Below are 21,134 nucleotides of genomic sequence, written 5' to 3' on the forward strand. Positions count from 1 at the left end.
CTGGCTGCAGGGAGCTGTTGATCTTCCAGTCCGCAGGCACAAAGGCTCTCAGAGCACGCCGCAGCGCTCGCCACGTCAGGAACGATTTCTGGCTAACGCAGCTTTTTGGTGGTGTCATCTCTCATTATCACTTGGGCTTTCCTTGGGCTTTTCCTTGTCTCTCATTCAGAATTTTGACCTTCCTTATTAATTAAACAGGAACTTTCCTGCAGCCAGTGATTGAGTTATTCGGTAATACCTGCCTAAAGCCATCATCATAAAGGACAGAAGTTCTTTTTAATGCAAATGATTCGTTTCCAGATGTTTTGATCACATTAAACGATGGCTCAAATTAACCAGAGATTGGATTAAGCAACAGGCTACCTTGGCTGCTTTTTCTGATCATCGTGATTCCTAACGTGTTTGTTTCCTAGTGCGTGCCCTCAAGAAGGCGGTGTAGCCCCCAGTTTCTCTGCACATGTAAACAGTGAAATAATGGAGAGAGAGAGAAGCTATCTAGGATAGGTGTTGCATTTTTACCAGCAAGGATCTTTCCATAAATGTTACCTGCTACTAAGGTGTTACTCTGACTTGTTTGTGACAGGCTGGGAAGGAATTATTCAGGGTGTGCAGGTCCTGAAAGTGATTGTAACCCAACTTGTCCAAGGCTTCTGGGGCACTACACCAGCTCTCTGTGGTCTGAGCTAGTTTCTGTGTAGGGAGTGGGTGAGTCTCGCACTCAGGAGGCGTGATCCAGAACAGGGTTCAGTGGCTTGATCACTGAGACTTGAAAACAATTTCAGGCTTCCAAGAGAAAGTATTTTACCATGTGAATAATATACTTAGGGTTGTGCAGTAGGTGTTTGCTCTCCTAGCTCTTAAGTTGTGAGCAGCTGCCTTTCTGAAATCAGGTTACAGGTTCAGTGTGGAAAGCACTAAGTACAATTCTCCATGCTGTTTAGGAAGTCAGAAAAGGGAGTTGCAATGGGATTTTCTGGTGTGAAATCTTACCGTTTCTGCCAACAAGGTTTGTTCTTTGGAACTGAGCACCCAGGGAAAAGTGGATCTGCAAACTTGACATGTCTTCCTTTTTTCTTTCCTTGGTTTCTCCATGCAGCTCGGATTGGAAAAATGAAACGGAGGAAGCAAGACGAAGGGCAGGTATGTCCCCTCTGCAGCCGACCTCTGTCAGGATCCGAGGAGGAGATGAGTAGGCATGTGGAACAATGCCTTGCAAAGGTAGAGGCGCAGCAGGATCGCCAGCTGCCATTCCCTTCTCCCTACTCTCAGCTTTGTCTGCAACTGACCTAATGTGGGGCAAAAACTAACATTGCTGAGCTCGCAGGCAATGCTAACTGTGTCTCCCCGAGATCTGTAGTCACTTGCCTTTGTCTTGGAAGATGGATTCTTCTGGATTTTCTCCTGTGTCGCATTAGTGACTTTTTTATTTCATGCACCCTTTCACCGTTATTGAAGTTGAAGTTGTAGACTGTGAAGGTAGAGCTATTGAAGTTTATGAAGCCTTTTGTAGGACTTTATGCTTCCCGTGGAGCACAGCAAGAAGAGTTCTTTCTGATCTCTGCCTTTGACAACATTAGAATTATTTTTTGTTGGCTTCTTTTGTAAGACTGGCACTTGTAAATGTTGCGTGACCACCTTACTCTAGGAGGTATGTTTGAGCAGAACCGTTCTCTTGCCGTTCTTCCCAAAGACGGGAGTAACGAGGAACAAGCTCTAGGGGAAAGAGAATTGCCATAGGGCTTTTCACGCTTGTTTTGCAGAAAAGTCTACAGCAGAGAACAAATTCGTTCTTGTTGCATCAAGGGGTGCATGATGTAAGGAGGGGTGTCTTTTGATCAGTACACCCAAATAATGTGCTCTGGGAGAACATTCCTTGCCAGTTCCTGTAGCTTGGGAGCTTCTCTGTGCTGGGGATCAAAGGAATCTGTTGCTTCTACGATAGAGAGGGAAATCATGCATGCAAAGTAAGGGAACGCATGTGAAATGCACGTGTGTCATTGTAGGAATGGGAGCTTAAATTTCTGTGCGCGAAAATGATGCCCCCTTGCCACTTCTGATCTTAAGGTTGTCGCGTTTGTCTAGTGCTGATTCACTTCTAGATGACTGGGGATGGGGGAGGGAAGCAGATGCTGCCCTGGGAACAGTCCAGCTTTTCTTCTCCATCCCACCCTGAGCTGTTAACCTCAAAGAGCTATTTCGTGCATCTCAACGCTCTGCCCCTGCTTTACCCCGTGCAGAGAGAAGGTTCCTGCATGACTGAGGATGATTCTGTGGACATCGAGAACGAGAACGGCAACCGCTTCGAAGAGTACGAATGGTGTGGGCAGAAGAGGATACGGGCTACTACTCTCCTGGAGGGAGGATTTCGAGGTGCGCCAATGTTTTGGGGTCACTTGTGAATCATTCTGCTGTTGAAGTTGATAGTTGCTTGTCTTTGAAGGGAGGGACCTGGAAATTTCTTTCACAAGGGGTGGGACCTTACCCCTTTGCAAGAAAGTAAAGCAATTCCAGCTTTCTGCCCCTCTGGAATGATCAGAGTCAAAATTTCTGCAAACCTTGAACAACAAAAGCATGGCATTATTTCTTGCTCGAGAAATGTGGCAAAAGAGGGTATGAGTAGGAATGGGCAGAATGGGGAGATCATTTGGGGAAAATAGCTTCTTATATGTTACACGTAGTAAGATATACGTGGAAATATGTGAAGAGAGGGAAGTAGAAATGAAATTGTAAAAATTCCCAGCCTGGAGTGACGAAAGCTGGTGTATCAGCCTCTGGTGATGTATTGAAGGTGACAGCTAAGTCGCTTTAGCACCTGCATAAAATATTAAAGGCCCGGTTGTGCATTTATCACTCCATCCCTTTTAAGGTTGATAAATGAGAATCCAGGAACCTGCTCTGCACCTCCAGCGCTGCAAGCCCTTAGGGCTCCCAGACAAACACATTTTATTTTTCCTTCTTCTTCTGCTCCTTCCCCAGTGACGGGGAAATCAGTTACTGAGGAGAGAGTGAGTTATGGCAAAATTTGACCTCTCGTGAGCTTTATTGGTGAATGTAATTTTAGCTGGAAACCTGGCCCCTTTCTTACACTCAGCCCTTTGGCCTCGAAGAGGAGGATTTACTAAACTGTTCTTTGGCACGAACCTCTGGCACTAAGGGGAGCCTCTCGCAAGCAATCCACGCAGTGCATGCCTAATGAGGGGAGGAAAGCTGGTTCCCTCCGTTCAATAAAGAGGATGGGATGTGATCTCTTCCTATATCAGCTTGGATTTTAATTTAAAATATCTCCAGGGGAAAGGCTACTAAGTAAGGGACTTGGACTTAAAAGCCAGTCGTGCTCAGTGGCGAACTGGCACTCCTGCTCTGCTCTTACCTTCCTCTGAAATTAAATTGTAGCAGAGCAGGTGATCAGGAGCACAGAGGTGAAGGAACAGCTTCTTCGGGTTTTAACAGCTACCCAGCAAAGCTCACATTGTTTACTTCCCATGTCTGTGGCCTTCATTTTTGTAACTTTCTTTTTTCCCAGTGTGGAGAGCTGAGTCTGTGATTCGAGGTAGAGTTCTGATGAGACCGTGCGGGGCCTTAGGCTTTTCTTTAGTACAGTTATTACAATCAGTAGTAGGGAAGTGTGGGATGCCTCTATGTCACTGTCACTACTGGTCCTGATGAGAAAAGCTACTCAGGTCATTTCTGATGCTCTTTCTGCACAGTTTTCTCCTTCACCCTCACCAAACAACTGAGTTTTTGAGAACAGTCTTCCAGTTCCTTTGGTCCTGACATTGTGGTGTCTTCACCTGGATAATATTCCCAGGCTGTATAAATGCAGAGTACTTACTCCTTGGTACTTCTTCCTTATTTTAACTGGAACTCTCAGATGTGCTATTTGACATTATATAAACCACCAGAGGTTAGCTGGACTTTAGAAACAGTCAGGGCTGTAACCTCTGCTAGATGGCTGCATGTGCATAGATGGTTGTTTCTGTATTGGATGCACAGAAAATAGCCTTGTTTCCATCAGGAATTATGAGGTCTGTCTCTGAGACCTTCATGACACCTTGAACGTTTAGTTACACGGACAGATCCAGAAAATGATCAGAAATCTAGAACGGACTAGATACAATTCAGACACCCTCTGTAATTGCTCTGATGGGAAGGACATTTGGATTATACTCCTTCCCCTTTTGGTGCAGGATGTTCTTCCCTAAGCAGGGAACATTTTCCCACCAACTTTCTACCTTGTGTTTTGAGATGACCATCTAATATCTGCAGGCTACCTGCCTACCCTACACAAGAAGTTTCCATAAAACTTGGGATGCAAAGCAAAGCTGGGATGATCTGACTTGTTAGCCGATTGTATTTCTTTTTAAGCAAGTTATACTTTTTCATGCTCCCGTTAGCGGTTCTCATGTTTTCTCTGGCTGCTGGCATTCAGAGGTCTTCATCAGTCAGGTCTGCTTTGTGCACTCTCGAGTAAGCTTGAGGTGACTGTCTTTTTCCATTCTCTGCCAGTGCCGGTTCTTCCCTTGTTTTAGGGACAGAATCCCTGATGTACAACCCTGAAGCACAGCACGACGTTTTAGAGATGCTCTCCAATGCTTAAACCTGCTTTGTCTGGAGTTGGCAAGGCCCTCGTTAACCTTCCTCACCCGAGGCTCTTTGTTTGGCTCCGTTCCCTTTGCTGAGAAGCGGCAGCGATGTGGAAATCAAAGGCCTTTCACAGTGCCGGACAGCCTTTGCCAGGCTTCAGGGATGTCACCAACGTCTGAAGAGTTGACGCGGGGAAATGCATAAAACCAGAGGGGAGAATAGATGGCCATGTGTCTCATCAACTTCAGTTTTAATGGTGTGTTGCTGTGAGGAGATGTCACAGCCGGGCGGTGAGGGGAGCAGGTTGGTGCGGCCATCTCAGAGGCATCTTGGAGCACCGGGCAGCCTCACAGAACTGGCTCAAACTTAGGCCCTGGCTACTGTTTTTTTATTGTTTTTTGGTTAATGGACAAAGTTTGTCACTCTCGAGGTGAAGAAAACTTTGTTAATTTTATGAAAGATCCCCTCAGGTTCTCAGGTGAGGGGAGGTTGGGAGATCTTGGGGTTTTTCGTCTTGAAAACAGAAGTCAGGGAAATGAGCACCCTGCTCAGATTTTCTGGAAGATGGTCTAATGCTGGAGAGCAATCACAATCTGAAGGTCTCACCTCTGTGGTTCCTGGGATGAAGCTTTCTTGCTCCCAAAGCTCTTACGGGGAAGACTTGCTCCTCTCTTCTAAGGGCTGTCTTAGGAGGTGAAAATTCTTTGTCTTCTGCGTTGGTGTTGCAGCCACAAATCCACAATGGGCTCTCGTGCAGCAGAGCCAAATGTGCTTACCCCAAATTGGAAGAATGCAGGATGTAAATGAAGATCGTTGTCAATTATATAGGATTTGGCACCGCTTTGTTTCAGCAGAGGCCCTGTTTGAGGTAGTAATTTGTATCTGGAGAAGTTTCTTCTGTTTGGGATGGGCACAGGAGGCTGCCAGCATGAAATGCTGCTATTCTAATCGGGCTCTCACTTCGAAGCACAAAGCTATACAAAAGTATTAATAAAATCTATTCCTATCTCAGAACTGTTACAAGACTAAAATTTCCTTTGAAATACCTGAACACTTGGTAGCCATCTGTCCCCACATCTCAGGATCATCCCTCTCCGATGGTCTTTGTTGCAGGAGATTATTTCATGCAATCTTTGTCTAATGAGTTTCTCTGTTTAGGAAGCCAACAAGGCTTCACAAGTGAAAGCATCAAGTGGCTCCCTCTCTGATGTTTTTTTTACCACTCAACGTATTTGTAGCAGCTCTTCTGTTCCTCTCCAGAATGGATGCACGTTACCCTCAGTGTTTACACTGTAAGGTTATCCCTTTAAAGAATTCCTGAGGGAAGTTCAAAAGGTTTTTTTTTTTCCTTTGAAAGATTCAGTGTCTCTTTTTGTGTGTACGTCTCTTACTTGAAAGAAGGAAAAGGGAGGGGGGGAGTGGAAAAAAAAGTGCTTTATCTGAAAAGAATCGCATCAGCTTTGCGCTGATAGAAGCCGCTGTCATCTCTTAAACGGCTTAGCACAGTCAAAAGGCAAGAGGACTTAAAACAGTGTCAAACACAGGGATCGATGGGTGGAACACATAACTCCTAACTGCAAAAAAAAAAAAAAAGTGCAGGGCGAGAGATAACGGTAATGATTGCATTGAGGGAAGCTTGAGGGTGGCTTGTTCTTTGTAAGGTGGCTTCAAAGGTGTCTGGAGTGGTGCCTGAGCAAACTGTCCTGTGAAGTCGCTGTCTCTGTAGGGCTGCGGGAGGAGGGAGGGAGCCGCTCGCACCCTTCTGTTCCTTAGCAGATGGGACAAAGTGGATTAGTAAATGCCAGGGTAGCAGCTCCATTCTGCCACCCGCGCGTTTGAGGAGGGATTTTTGTCACTCGATCTCTCTCTCTCTCGTGCCCTGGGAAGGGGCTTTGCCCAGGAGAGGGGCAGGAGGCGAGCTGCGGCCGGGGCCATCGGCGGGGGACGGGATGTCAGTTTATCGATCGCACCTCAGTCAGGAGAGCTGCAGGCGCAGTGCTCTGAGCACGAGCGGCAGCGTGCTTAATGTGATTGAAAGGCAGTTAAAATGGCGGTGACCTTTTCAGGGGGAATTAGATTGCCTGCCAAGAGTGGTTAGAGGGAGTGATAACGCCAGCTTGAGGAAGCTGTCCAGTTTGCTTCAAAGGGAGGGAGACAGAGACAGGGAAAGCAAACTAGCAGCAAGTACCATTTAAAGCACGAACCGCGCGGTCTGATAGAACAGAGATTGCTGTCCTCTTTAGATATGAAAAGATTGAAGAATTGTAGCGAAGTTCTCCCCACCCGTGCTGCCCTCCTTTTTTCCCTTCCGTCTCCCCCACTGCAAAACCCTCCTCTGGGCACAGTAGCAGCGTAGTCACCATTGCTCTTCTGGGCTTCTCTGCTTCAGCGGATCAATTGCCTTGAAAATAAGACAGAAGAGGGAAAGACTTTGAAAGCGTTAAAATGGTAAGCAGGGCATTTTCAGGGAAGGATGCTTTCTAAGAAAGATCAACACGATGACAAGGATCCAGCTGATGGATTGCAAATACTGTGAAAGAAGAAATGGGGATTACTTGACTCACGTTTCTCTTTATTTCTCCATTCTGCCCTCCTCCCAAGATAGCAAAGGGCTTGTTATCCATTCATTAATGTCTTTAACTGGTGCTGCTCTTTTCTCTTGCTAACGTATGCAAAGAGAGACTTGGTAAAGCCTTATAAGCTGTAACAAACTACAGTTATCCCAGGGTGCCCATTTGCATTGGATCTCATGTCATGTACAATTAGGGCAGCTGCGTGGAAAGCGGGACTGTATTAAAATGTCTGAAAGTTTACAGCAGATGGCTGTAGTCCCACAGTCAGCTTTATCTCTGCAGAATCAAGATGTGCGCGTTTGAGCAGCAAGTGTTATAGACTAGCCTTCTTCCTCCGTAGGCTAGTTGTCCAGGAAAGAGCTCTATGGCAATAGCTACGCGCTCCTCCAATTTATTCTCCTTCTAAATACCTGTACCATCAGAAGGCGTGGGTATTAACATCATAAGCATGAGGTCCTGTCTTCAGGATCTAAGTAGGTGCTTTTCATTTCCTCTGCCCCAGCAGCAGGTGTTTGTGAACACAATGAGTTTGCTTGTGTCTGGTAGCTGCCTGGGCAGAAGGCTCCAAATAGAGGGACAGCTGAGTTTTCCCTCTTCTCAGTGCAACGTAATGAACATGAAATGAAACTCTTGGAACAAAACTCTACAAACTGTATGTGTGTGGGGAAACTGAAGCATGAAGAAGCATGCTGTGCTTCTCTAACGTTATAAAGATAGTGACAAAGCCGGTAACACAGCTTGTAACAACTAGAACCCCACTTAGCAGCAAGTTGTGCTCTCTCTTTCAGTTAAAATATAATGGGGCATGCAGGAAAGCTTCTGTAGATGGGGGGATTTTGCATGTTTCAATGTGAGCAGCTTCACGCTGCATTTAGGGTCATACCAATAAGAGGGTATAAACTGATCTTCTCAAATTCAGCAAATGAATTTGATCTGAGAAGTAAAAGTGTGGCTTCTCCTAAGAGACCACATGGGAAATAGAATACATCGCTGGCATATTTAGGTCGTTTTTAGAAGAATGATCAAGTAACCAGAATCATCTTCCCCATTTCTGTGGAGATGAGTCAGAATTCATTCATTTCACCCTGGCAGGCTAAAGCAGACTTCAACTTGGATGCAAGAGGAGTCTGTGGTAAGAGCACAGGAAGTCTTTGCCATAATGAAATTCTTAATCTTCCTTCCACTTAGCAAGAGCTCAGTTCATTGCCTTTCTCTGTCACACTTCCAGCTTCAGCTTTCATCATGGCTCATTCTGTAAGGTGAATGCAATTCTGCATCTACCCATCTGAACATCCTTCCCAGCCCCTCATTGTTCGCATTTTTGCTTTCCTGTGTTTGGTTTGTTACCTTCTGCTGGTCACTTCTACCCGTTGTAAGCTCCGAAGCGCGTGAGATGTATAAATTCAATGTTTTTCAAGTGATTATTTTCTGCCTTAACCCCTCTTTAAGGGGCTGCTCAGTCCCAGAACACTTGTATGCCTTACCTCAGCCCTTGTGTAAAATGGTGGTAATCCTGGTAATCCCTCCGTTGCTGAAGGACAGTACTTTGTACTCGTCTGATGGAGTAGCCCAAGCATTTCTTAACGTGTGCACCTCTCTCTGTTGAGAGTAAGTACTTGTCTGTAAGGTAATGCTTGAGCTAAAAATGCTACAGATCTATTTACACAGTGAATATACATATATACGAGAATCAGATGGGCTCTACCTGACTTCCTTCACAGTTTGTGTTGATGTATAGAATTTGAGGGATTCTGTAGCTAATAAATGTCTCTTGGGTACTGTACTGTACATTAATATCAGAAGCTGACTGCAGTCAGTAGCACTAACAGGTGAGAATAATCCATGTTGAAAAAAATCATACCGGAATTCCTACCTCACATCGTGAGTTACCAAGTAAGTGATGCTCGGTGTCTTGTGTGTTTAAAGTTCACATAACGCTTCAAGCAACTGTGTTTTCATTATTGTGGAACACGATGTAATCAGTGGGACTCAGCAAAGTAAAAATCACTTTTAAAAAAGTACTTTATAGGCAGTAGCAGTCATGATTGCTGATATTACATTTTCATTAACTTTAATACATGCAAAAATCTAAGAACCTAATTTTTGTGCTCAAACTGCCAGAACGCATTAGCTGAAAGGAGCACAATGAGCTAAATCTTGCTGTTTGATTTACGTAACACCAACAGTCATTCTCACCAGAAAGAGTTTCTGAGGGAAGAAGGGGAATTCTCTCCATTTGACAGCATTATGTACAATACCTGGGGGAGGAAAAGGGATGTCTGTCACCCAGCAACAGAGGAAGAAGAAAAAAAATTAAGAAGAAAACAGCAAATGCTGCTGTAAAACCATGAAAATTGGCAGGGGGAGTAAGGGAGCAGGTAGAGCTCCTGAAACTACTCAATTTTTTGAAATTGACTGGATTTCAAGTTGACAGCATCCCTTTAAACTTCAATTTTCCTCGATTTCAGACATGTAGTATAAGATCTTCCAGTCCCATCTGCTGTTCTTGCTTAGCCGCTCTCTCCAATCCATTTTTCTAGTGGCCTGTCTCCTTTAGTTTTGAAAGTCCGAGCCTTGAAGACAGTCATTTGATAATTTTTATTTTTTTCCCAAGCGCCTGCAGTTTTGCTAGCACCGCAACCTACTTCTGGGAGCCTCAGGTCAAACTTCAGCCGTAAGCACCGAAGGCTTGATTGACGTGATTTTAATAGCATTTTAGAATACAGTTGTTAAGTCATGGGCAGTGAGATTTTTCTAAAGGAAAAGGGAGCATGGGTCTCAATGGCTTTAAACAGCTCCTGTCTCCGCATGTCGTCTCTTACACTCGGCGGTGAAATGCATTATCGAGTAGTGCCCGGAAAGTGGCTAACTGCGTTTGACACACGCCAACTCCCTGCCTCCACACTGGATAATTGCATTGTCAACTGTTCAGCAAAGTGGCAGGTGACACTGCAGCCGGATTGATTGTCCTAGCATGGAGGCTCCAAAGACTGTCAGCTACCCAATCGATAGAGTTTACACAAGACACCGTGACTGCATCTGTAACTAATTTCAGTTTGAAACTCGCAGGATGCGGCGGTCCCTGTTTCCTGGCCGGTTGTTCTTGGTTGCTTGCATCCTCTCCCTGCCCTGGAAAGTTGCTTTCCCACTGCAAGCACGGCTTTATTTCTCGTTTTGGGGCTGGAAGTGAAGAAATCAATGGCCTGTTTTGTGGTTTCAGAGTTGAGGGCATTGCAGCACGCGGCTAACTAGCAGCTCCAGTTTTCCAATCAATAGGCTGATCAATTGATTAAATTAACACTGATTTTTCTTTCTTCTTTCCAGCTTAGAAAAGAATTAGTTTGGGGGAAGAGCATATGGGTTTGGCCAGTGAAATTTAGGCCTTTTTTCCTGTCTTTTCCCCCACGAATACAATCTCTGTGCTCGTCATTATTTAAAGCAAAGTACACCGAGGCCCGCCGTTGGCAGCGGCCCGCTGTAAGCCAGCGTGTTGCTTTCAGCTGTTCGCCAGCCTTGCTGCTTCATGCTTGGCTGCCTTAGAAAAGTCATCCTCCAAGCTCTGCCGTGCTGCTTTATTATTGGCGAAGTTGCGACATTCCTGTGATCCCTGTCAGTGGTGCTTATTGATCCGGCGATGTGAATCTGCTTAGCGATTCAAGATTACTTTAATTCTCCCTCTTCCTTTTTTGTTTGTTTCCACCCTCTCCCCAGGGGAACAAAAGCTTTCAGATCCACCTTTCTCTGGCTGTGGAAAACGAGCCGTAGCTGCAAGGACTGTGGCTGTTGCTGCTGCTTTTGTGCTTCAGCTCTGGGTTTTGAAGAGCAGCCTTTGAGATCGACGTGAGGCTGTTCTCACCTTAGAGCATCGCGCTGGCACCGAGCTCTGGGAGGCAGCTCCGTGTGAGTTGCCGTGCCAGATCAGCCCTTTGGTCCAAGTGTTTCTTCCCTGTAGCCCTGGTGGGTACAGCGAGGTGTAAAAGAAAACTGCTCCTGGGCAGCTCTTCGGTGCTGTGCAGGGTGGAGAAGTCTCTTCCCCGAATCTTGCAGCAGCTGGCTCTTGTCCGTATGGCAGAACTTGCCTGCCCTTTGTTCAGCACGCTGCTGCAAAATGATGTTAATGGTCATAAAATTATACGGCCCTTTCTTTAAAGGCAGCTGTTCCTCTGATCTGTTAGCAGGGACTGCTGTAAGCGTCCAAGATGCTGCTAAGCAGTCAGCTCCGCGGGAGCTAACAGGCGGCCTCAGATGGATGCATCTGCTGTTTCAGGGGTGCGCTGGAATGACGCAGTCGGTGTCAGTTTTCCAGGTAAATCAGTTTCCCTCGAAATGGATCTGGCTCCAGAGAAATGAAACCCTTGTCCTGCGAGCAGCTTTTCATGGCTTCTGAATGTCATTTTTCCTGCAACCGGCTGTGAAAGTTGCTCGAAGAAGTATTCTCTCCCTGTTTGTGTTAGAAAAGATGGGGGAACAATTTGACTGCCCAGAAATATGGCTGGGGAAGTGTTATGAATCTGGAGGGCTGCTGTTCAGGTTGGCCTCGTTCTCTGCCTTGCTCTTGCTTTCAAGAACCCCTAATGGCTGTTTCTTTCTTCCCAAATGCCTTTTAAAATAAAACAGCATCCGTGCCATCTTGTCCTCTTAGTACTAGTTTGGGATACTTCAGCAGCTGATGAAATAAACCCAGTTTAGAGCCATTCTTGGGAAGTGTGTGTGAGGCCTGGCCGTGTGTCTGCATAAACTACTTTTATTGCCCTCATTGTTTTTACTCTGCAAGAAGCCAGCAAGTGACATTTCGTTAAGAAAATAGAGTGAACGTGCTGGAAAGGGAGGTTGTGCAGAAGGGGGTTACTGCAAGGAGTGTAATTAGCAGAGGCTACAGTTCTGGAGATTTATAGGAGGCTTTTTCTCTTCTTTCCTGAACATGTGCAAATTACCTGTGAGCAGAATGAATGTCTCTTCCCAGCCAATACAGGCCCCAGTAGAGCTGCATGCCGAGATGGATTTGGATTTAGACCCACTTACAGATTTTTCTTTTAGAAATCCAGAATGTTGTGTATTCCCAATTCAGATTTGAACCTTTTCTTCCTGGGGGCCAAACAGGAGAAGCACTATTCAGGTGAGCTTGATCCTCTGCATGAGCAGCATCTCGTAGCTGCTGTCATAGCAGTGGTGCAATTAATACTGCTACTAACGCATCCGTTTTGTTCCTTGGTCTTGTTTGGAGTGAGGGTTTTGGGACCAGCTGTTCTCTTTATGTTTAATTGACTTATCTGCCCAGGTAGGAGTTAAGGAGCAGAGATGGGGCGCAGTAGGTCTGTGCTTTCCCAGCTGCGCTGATGAAATCTGGCTGAGGGATTTGGGTCTGCCTTGGTCTGGCTGTGTTACCTTGCTGCTCCTGAGACTGCTGCTCTCCGTGTGAGCTCGTGTCTGCGCGAGAGCCAGCAGTGCTGCCAACACCTGAAGCAGCATATGTTGTCACTTTGACCATCTGCTGCCGGGCGTGATGGAGAAAAGGAGGGACTTCAATGCGAGGCCCTTTTCTCTGTTCTGTTCTGTGAATCTGCTTATATATCACGTTAATGACTCTCGATCTTAGCTTGAGCTGCCATTCACTGAAGATGTGTTGAGATGGCCTGTCAGCTGGGGGATTGCACAAAGGAGGCGAGATTTGAGAAGCAGTGCAGAGGTCAGAGAGGATGCTTATGCGGAGGGGACAGCTTAGGAGAAAGCAAAGTGCTCTGAAAACTTAACGCAAGGGGGAAGAAAAGGATTTCAGGTGAGATTTATCTGCAGCCATTATTAATCTGTGCATGGAAGGAAGTGGGAAGCGTTTCCCTGTCTCCTTCAAGCTCAGCTGACTCCTGTAGCCTGTGGGTGTCTGCAGCCTGGTGGTGGTGAAGAGGCATGGGAATTTTTTCTGTTTTTCAGAGCTCAGCTTCTCTGTTTGAGAAACCCTGTTGCTTGTGTAGAGTACCTAAAATTTTCAGAAACTGACTTGAGTCAGAGCTCAGGCGGACTTCTCTGAGGCCAGCCCAAGCAAAGCTGTGTACACAGTGCTGGAGGGTGGCGGGCGCTGTAGGTAAGTGATCTTGATAGGTACATTCTGATTGATGGGGGAGTTTGTCTCCCAAACTGTCACAGAGTTTATAGAGGTGCCACTCAATACCAGTGCTGGAATTGCTTGTCAGAGCACCTGGCTGCAAGAGCAATGGGGATTGGAGACAGAGCCGTAACTTTGTTTTTTCTCTGCTTAATGGCCCCAGCGTCTGACCTGCCTGCTCGCTCCTGTTTGTCTGGACCTTAAGGAGGCAGCAGGGATTAAGACTGTCAGAGAATTGTGCTGCTTTCGCATCAGGAGGCTAATTGTATCGGGGCTGGCAGCCTATGACAAGTGGTTGCCTCCTACCAAGTGCACAGCAAGAAAAAAAAAAAAAGCTCTTTCAACAAGGAAATGAAAGCTATGGGAGAATTTGCATTTTTTGTTTTAATCTAAAAGTAGTATTTTCAAATTCACATGTGGAATTGTGTTCTTTAGGCCTTAGGTGACTCTGTGTAAGATTCGCAGTTGCTTCTATGAATAACAGCCTCAGGATCACATCTCCTGTGAATTCGTAGGTCAAGCTTACAACTTAACATTCAGTTGTCAGATTTCACTTTATTAACACGTTGGGATAAAGTTCTAGTCCTGGGCATTGACCTCTGGATAGCGGCACTGGTTTTAGAGGTCTGCTCTAGGCAGCGCTGCGGATGGCAGTGAATTACTGCGCGTCCTTCAGAAGCCGAGCCCTGCTGAGGAACCCAGAGCACGCTGCTGAATTGCAAATCACCCGTGTGTGGTGGTAGAGGGTCTTCTGGAAGCTCCCATTCTCCTCTGGTGGGTCTGAAATAATGCCATCACAAAGGCTGTTTTATTCTTTGACACTCTCCGTGCTCTATTTTGCGTTTTCCCCACTCCTGGATGGTGCTGTAGAGCTGCCGGCATGAGCTGAAGTTCTGAGTCCTTACACTTGAGCTGAGTTAGTGAGAAGCAGGTGTGATCCTATCAGGCCTTCCTTGCATTTAGTGGCCCTCTTAATCCATTTATAACAGCACTTGTCCAGAAATCTGGTTTGAATGAGCCTGAGATGAATGAATAATGTCAAGCAGTTCAGACGTCAAATATTTGAACAGCTGCGTGGGTGTTTTCACTGGCTTTGTGCATGGAAGCAACCCCAGGAAGTCAGACAAGGAGGGTCAGGTTGAAACTGTGGCACCAAACCCCTGCCCCTTGGAACTGGCCTCAAAACCCATCCCTGCTTTAGGTGATGGTGTAAGAACGAAGAGCCTGCCACCAGCCCTCATACAGGTGATGCTGGACCGAGCTTGGCATCCTCTTCTTTCATGTTCTCTTGCATGCGGTGGCCGTACTGGGGCTTACAGACCTTTAATTCACGTTGGAATCATATTTGGTGAATATCTTTTCCTTTTTTTTAAAGCAGCCTCTAAAGTCCTAAAACCAATAGCACAGCTTATGTTCAAAGTCTCTTGGTACACAGAGGTTACTTTGTTTAGCATACAGTTTCTGAATCAGTATTTTTTTATCGTGTTGCAGTGAATTACACTTGGGGTCATGTTCAAAAAAAGTCTGTATTTGATATAAAGATAAGTGTTGGATCACCTTATTGTGACTTCCTTAGGCCCTGGCCTAGGAGTCCCTGTTTGATCAGAAAAGAAAATTTGCCCTTTTCCTGCAGCTCATCTGAACCTGTGAACTTCTCTGTTATGCCCTCCTCTCTGATGGAAGTACAGTATCAGAATATCCCAGTGCGTATCTGTCGTCGTAGCGTGTACTGCCCAAACCCTTCCCCTGTACGTGTTGGGCAGGAGGGATGGTACCCTGTGGGAATGCAGTCATTTCTGTTTCAGAGCTAGATTCAGCAAAAGGTCTGTGGAGTATTACTGTTACAGACTCATGAGGGATTTTCTTAAGTACGAAGATTTTGAGAGCAAGGACACTGGGATTCTGAAGGCAAGGTGCCGTAATATTTGTAAATTGTATCGCAGTAAGCAGGTTGTCTTTTCTTAAGCTCTAACCATAAACCACTAGTTGGCTTGGGTCACTTGGGAATGAAATTGATGGAAAGATGCCTGATTTCTGTGTGCTTGGCATTCTTGCAGGGAGACACGCAGGGAGCAGTCCCATTTACATTCAGCCTTTTGGACCCCCTTCCTCCCACCGGGCTCCAAGTATTCATTGTCTGGCTAACATTCAGATCACCTCCGGGGCTGGCCAAGTCACAGCTCCAGCTTTGCATGATTTGTGTTTCCCACAGCTACACAAGAAAAATGAGGACCTGTGTGTCCAAAGTTTATGGCCTTTGAGAAGTGATGGGCTAAAGTAATGCCAGGTGCAGGGGATGGTGTTACAGCAGGTTAAATGCCAGGCCTGTAAATTACCACCCCGGCGCCCCCTGCGACTTCTCAGGCAGCTTTGAAAGACTATCCAGCTTCTTTGACAGGTCTCTCTTAGTACTCTAAATCTTCTCCCAAACGTTGTGATGAACTGAAGGCTTCGAGATTTACAGGATGAGCCACCGCAGCAAGAGAAGGCAGCTCGTGACATATGTTGGCTGGCCGTGTGCGGCCAGCAGGCTCGCGAGGGCTCTGGAAGAAGGCTGCCCCGCCGCCACTGCCGAGCTGACCTGCGAGCACGGCTCCTCTGCTACCTGACACACAGGGTGGATGCTGGATTGTCAATGCTAGTTGCGTTAGCTCTGCTGAAAAGTAAGGCTGGCAATTACTTCGAAGGAAAAGGTGGTTTATGCTTCTAGGAAAGGTTAGTCTTAAAATCGTTGTCATGCTACGGTTATCACTTGTTAAGGACCTTCTTTATATTCAGGGAAGAGAAATATCAAATCCATATAAACAAACTTTATTGGGGGCTTAATGAATCAGTGAGAGCATCCCTTCCTAGAGAGCGCCAGTAAAGTGCTCTATCTGCGTGGTGTCCTTGGAAATCAGACCTTCGCCTTGCCCTGCTCTCTGCACAGATGCAGACTGTTAGAAATACAGCTCGCTTTTCTGGGCTGGGAAAGTACAAGTCTGCTGCTGACAGTGTGAGGTTGTGTAAGCGTGCTGGTGGGGGCCCAGTGGGGAGAACAAGCTCAGCCACCACTCCTAAGGCCTGGGAACATCCTCTTTCTTCAGCTGTGCACCTTGTTTTCAGTATTCCTGCACTAGCTGAAGACTAGTGTCTTCTGCACTTAGAACCAGGTTCACAGTGCAGAAATCTACCAGAGTTAGGGCTTCCTCTGCCTTCCTCATTGAGTGTTTGCAGGTAGGATGTGCTCCCTGTTCTGGCCGCAGATTTAGGTCACCAGCTGTCTGGATGTGCCAGGTCCTTCACGCTCCAGCAGGTGCCCTCTGTCTGTCCAAGTCCGCTGTCCAGAGAGTGGGATGCGAAGTGAAGGAGTATACTAGAGGCAGTCAGAGTGAGCAAGTTTTTGTCTACATAGGTTATGTCCCTAAACGGAATTGAATTGCAAATGAGGACCTTGCACCACCCTCAGATTCAGGAGATTTTTGCTTAATTTTCAGTCTTATGGGAGAAAGCACGTCCCATGTTAAATCACAAAAAGAGTAAGTATAAGTGTTTCCCTTCTATTACTAAATATTGGGAAGTAAATACCAAGTGAAGGTTCATCTCTGTAGGTGCTCGCGCCCAGATTCAGTTAAAGGAAATCTGATTACAGTTGGTAATAACACAGTAAACAACGTGTGTGAGAACCAAAATAAATTTATATATTGTTAGAAAGTGGCACATATTGCACAGTTCAGTCTTGGGTGGGACTGTTTGTTCTTGCTTACCGCTGGAGTTGTGACTGGACCCGTACCTGATCAACCCTTGTTAGAAGTGCAGGCCTCCTGTTGACTTGCACTGGAATTTGTTCACATAAGAAGTGTTTGTAAGGGGCTGTCAATGATTGTGCAGCCTGATCTTAAAAACTGGTTTGCTTTTCTTAAACATTTTCAATGGTTTAAAAAAAAAAGTCAAGTCTAAGGGTTTTTTTTAATGGTATTTCTGATTGTATCTTAGCCTCTGCCTGCCCTCTGCATCTGAAGTAAGGACTAATTCAGATCATCGCCGTGGCCTTCTTTTACATACTAGTAGTGTAGCTTTTGTGTTAACCGCTTCTATGAAAAATCAGCCTTCTCTATTTTGCTTCAATTCTTTTTCTGACTTTGAGTGAAAAAGCTTGTAGTGCCTTCAACTTACAGATAACTTGTGTGGAGAGCACAGGGTCGAGAATATTTTTCAATGTCCAATGTTGAGGGGCATTTTTGAGCATAAAATCTAGGAAGTTAGCATACCTGTGTTTTCTGTGCAGTCTTCAGAAAATAGTCTTTGTGTGGGCTTTGGAGATGGTACCTTTTGCGAGCATGTTCAGAGTAAAGGGCAGCCTGCAGACTGGTGCTGTCTTGCTGTCCTCAGGAGAGCCCCTTTGCTTGGTCTCCAATTCAATTGCTCACCCACATATTCTGTTTTTTTTTTTCCAGGTTCTGGGTTTATCATGTGCAGTGGCAAGGAGAATCCAGACAGCGACGCTGACCTGGATGTGGATGGGGACGACACACTTGAATACGGGAAACCACAGTATCGTTTTTTGAAAGGCTCTTACTGAGAGGGAACCTAGAGGTGCACCTTCAGCTACCTCTCATACAGTGCTGCTCTGGGTAGTGTTGGACAATGTGTCCAGCTGTACTGGAAATGGCACCACCTGCCCCAGTTACCATTTTATTTGAACTAATGGGGATTCCCAGTTGCTCCCTTTGAGAGCCTTCTGTTAATGCAGCACAAATTCAGACCCAGTTGGTGAAGTCTGTATGAGACACTGCAGGAGATCAAAGTTACTTTTTCCTCTAATGTCTATTTCATAAGCAATACTCATTACTAATCTCTTTTCTCCATCCAAAATTCTTCCATATAGATAGCTTTTCCTGCTCTGTGGGTAGGAATTTAGTTTATTTTCCAAGCCACCCACTTGATTTCAGGGGCTTTGTGCAGTAAATACTTCAAGCATTATTCACCTGCCACTGTAACTGAGAGACTGAGGTTTTTATTCCTTTCATTAGACACTTCATGTGCAGAACTGGCATTAAGGGCAGTTTTCTGGAACTTCTCCGTCTAGGAGCTAGACTCTTCAGACACAGCTTTATGAATTCTGCCCTACAGCAGCTGTGTAGCCATCGAGGAGGAATTCCTGCAAGGATATTAGGCAGACATTGACTTAGCTGTGATGAGAGGGAATGTGTAGCTGTAAAATCAGATTGTGTTGAGATCTCTACCAGCCTTTAACACTGAAGCCCGAAGCCTTATCCAGTAGAAAATTTCTGTACCCCTAACAGAAATAATGGAGTTGTGCAAATTACACTTGCAGAGCTTGAGGAATTGTTTTTCTCTTCTAAGAGGCTGCAGCATCATGTTGTTGTCTAAGGACTTGTCTGTGTCTTTTCACCTAAAACAAAACTTTTATCCAGAATCTAAATCCATCTAAATGGATGCCAGCACGTCTTCTTTTGACATATTTGTTTCCAGTTGGTATGAATCTGTTCTGTGTCCTAACCACCTTAGAAGCCCTTCCACTGTCTGCAGCAAGGCTGTATGTTCCTTAACAGCTTGTGCTCAGGTACACAGAGGCAGACGTTATCCCTTGCACTGGGGAAGAGCCAGGTGAAGCCAAAGAGAGGGAGGCGCTCCGAGGTGCTGTTTTAAAGTAAGTGCTGTGCCTTTCGAATTTGCTTTCATTACATTTGGGGAATCTTAATTAGCAGAAGGTATCCATTCACTTGAATGCAAAGGTTGTGATGAGGGAGACTTGCAAAGAAGCAAATGTAATGGGTGGGTCTCCATCTCTACCCACGCAGCCTCATAAAGCCTACCTGCACACTCTCCCTCACCCTAGCCACCACACCACGCAGCCACTGCTGTCTTCTCCCTGAAAAGTGTTGGACAGGAGGTAAATTCTGGCCATGGGGAAATTGCTGTACCAGGGTTTTGTGCATCATCATGCTTCATGATGAAAAGTATCCTTTCAGTAGTAGTAGTAGTGTAACGTGATGCCACGTGAACAAGATCTGAGTCTTGTTTAGTGCATCAGGAGTCTGGCACCTAGGGTATGATTTCATTGCATCACGTTAGTGTTGCAAGGTACACAAACTAATCCTGCATGCAGGTCTGGACAGGATGTGTGCTCTGGCCACTAACATTTGTGGAGAATGTAGGCAGACAGCATTCAGTGCACTTGGGGAAGCATTTCAGGCAAATAAAATGAGTCTTAACAGGGAGCTAGGATTGCTTTCTAAGCCCTCTGCCCTGCATAAAACAGGGCTTAAATTACCCCTCTATCTCTTTCACCAAGTGATCCTATGAGGTCAAGGTTGAAGTGATTGATAGAGCAGTGAAATGAAGTTTTCTTACTGCTTAGCCTGTCACAAACACTAGTTCAAAATTAGGTTCCACTTCATAGAAATGTGTATTTGGCGCTCTGGATCCAAACCATTGATCCATTCGATACTTTGCTAACAGTGTTAGTCCATAGGCAATGCCTCAAAAATGCTAAAGCTCCTTCACAGTTAAGAAAGGGGTATTGTAGCAGGAGGATATCTGCTGTGGACACCTAATGCTTAGTGAGACAACGGAGGACATGAGGCCAGGAGACCTAGTTCCTTCGTGTGATTGGACCTAAGACTTTTTTTTGCTGTTTGCACAAAGTGCTTGAACATCTTCTGGACTCGTGATGTTTCTTGTAAAAGCGCTTTGAAATTCTGGCAACTTTCTGTAGAAATGCAGTAGGTTAGCTGATGTCCTGAAGGGTAAGCCTACGTTTCGTTTTGATTGCAACTGTCACAGCTCATAGAGCTGAAATGTTATATGGCCACAAGTATGCAGGCTGCTGGGAAGGTTCCTTTCTGTTACTGCCTCTGTTACTGGCTTGCAAGTGAGTGGACAAGGTTAGGAGTGGTCTGCACTTCAATACTGGTGTTCTTCAAATGGGAAAATGGAAAAGATGGGACCTATGGTGGCATATAGTTACTCCTAAAGCAAGAAGCTAATGGAACGTGGAGGATTTCTGTTTGCCAGTAAGGTTTTCCTCTTTGAAGTTGTGTATTCAGGAATGATCCTTAGGTCACAGGTGTTATTTGAATCCTAAGCCTTCAGTCAGCATCACAACCCCCTTGTGATTCAGCAGAGGCCACAGCTAGAAGAGCAGGTTGGGAGATCACTGGTGGAGATGCAGACTAGCACACAAACACCTCCTGCAGCAGGCCAGCTGCTCACATTTGATGCCTAGACTGATGATAAGAAGTACTGGGAGAGGTGTGTGGATTAGGGGGCGGAAGGGCTGGCTTTTCCCAAGCAGCAAGATCTTCATATTTAACCTTCAGCATTCTGTCTTTTTCTCTTTTAGTGGTGGCACACCCAGTACTCGAATAACACCGGAGTTTTCTAAATGGGCCAGCGATGGTGAGTGTTAAATATGTAAATTATCCTGTATTCTACAGGAGAGCAGATATTTCGTATCTTCTGATGGCCAGTAATTATAGTTACAAATGCTCTTGTGCAGTACCAGCAAACACATACGTACGTACTGTCACATTATCTTTTTTGTAAATTTATAGCACAGCTAACTATAGTCAGTGGATGGATCTGGGGGAGATCCCAAAAATGCAATTTTAAGCGCTACGGTGATAGAGATAGGGGTTGGATTGACTTGCTTGTCACTAAAAGACAAACTACTGTATCACAGAGGGAGCCATCAGAGCTTGACTATGTAACGTTGTTCAGCTGCTGGGGGTTTAAACTATGTAGGTACCTGTTGATTTTTTTTTCCCAGTTGCTTTATCATCTTCCTTTCTTTAAAAGGGGATGCTAGAGGCTCTGGGATTTATCCTACCTCATGACCTGTAGTAGAAACTTCAGAGCAAACAAGTAAATGT

At 45.6% G+C, this 21,134-nt stretch overlaps 1 protein-coding gene across 9 annotated transcripts in view; it reads left to right on the forward strand.

Moving 5' to 3' along the window:
• Positions 1 to 21,134, forward strand: part of RNF220 (ring finger protein 220) — a 193,299-nt gene that overhangs the window by 146,018 nt on the left and 26,147 nt on the right. For 7 of the 9 annotated variants that reach the window (XM_040565944.1, XM_040565950.1, XM_040565949.1 and 4 more), the window contains 5 exons: positions 1,097 to 1,218; positions 2,238 to 2,370; positions 17,694 to 17,790; positions 18,824 to 18,910; positions 20,606 to 20,661. In XM_040565944.1, the coding sequence (XP_040421878.1) occupies positions 1,097 to 1,218; positions 2,238 to 2,370; positions 17,694 to 17,790; positions 18,824 to 18,910; positions 20,606 to 20,661 (495 nt within the window). The remainder of the gene's footprint in view (positions 1 to 1,096; positions 1,219 to 2,237; positions 2,371 to 17,693; positions 17,791 to 18,823; positions 18,911 to 20,605; positions 20,662 to 21,134) is intronic. The other 2 variants (XM_040565952.1, XM_040565951.1) reach the window with 1 other exon arrangement.

The sequence above is a fragment of the Cygnus olor genome, chromosome 8 (assembly GCF_009769625.2).
Source record: "Cygnus olor isolate bCygOlo1 chromosome 8, bCygOlo1.pri.v2, whole genome shotgun sequence".
Classification (NCBI taxonomy): Eukaryota; Metazoa; Chordata; class Aves; order Anseriformes; family Anatidae; genus Cygnus; species Cygnus olor.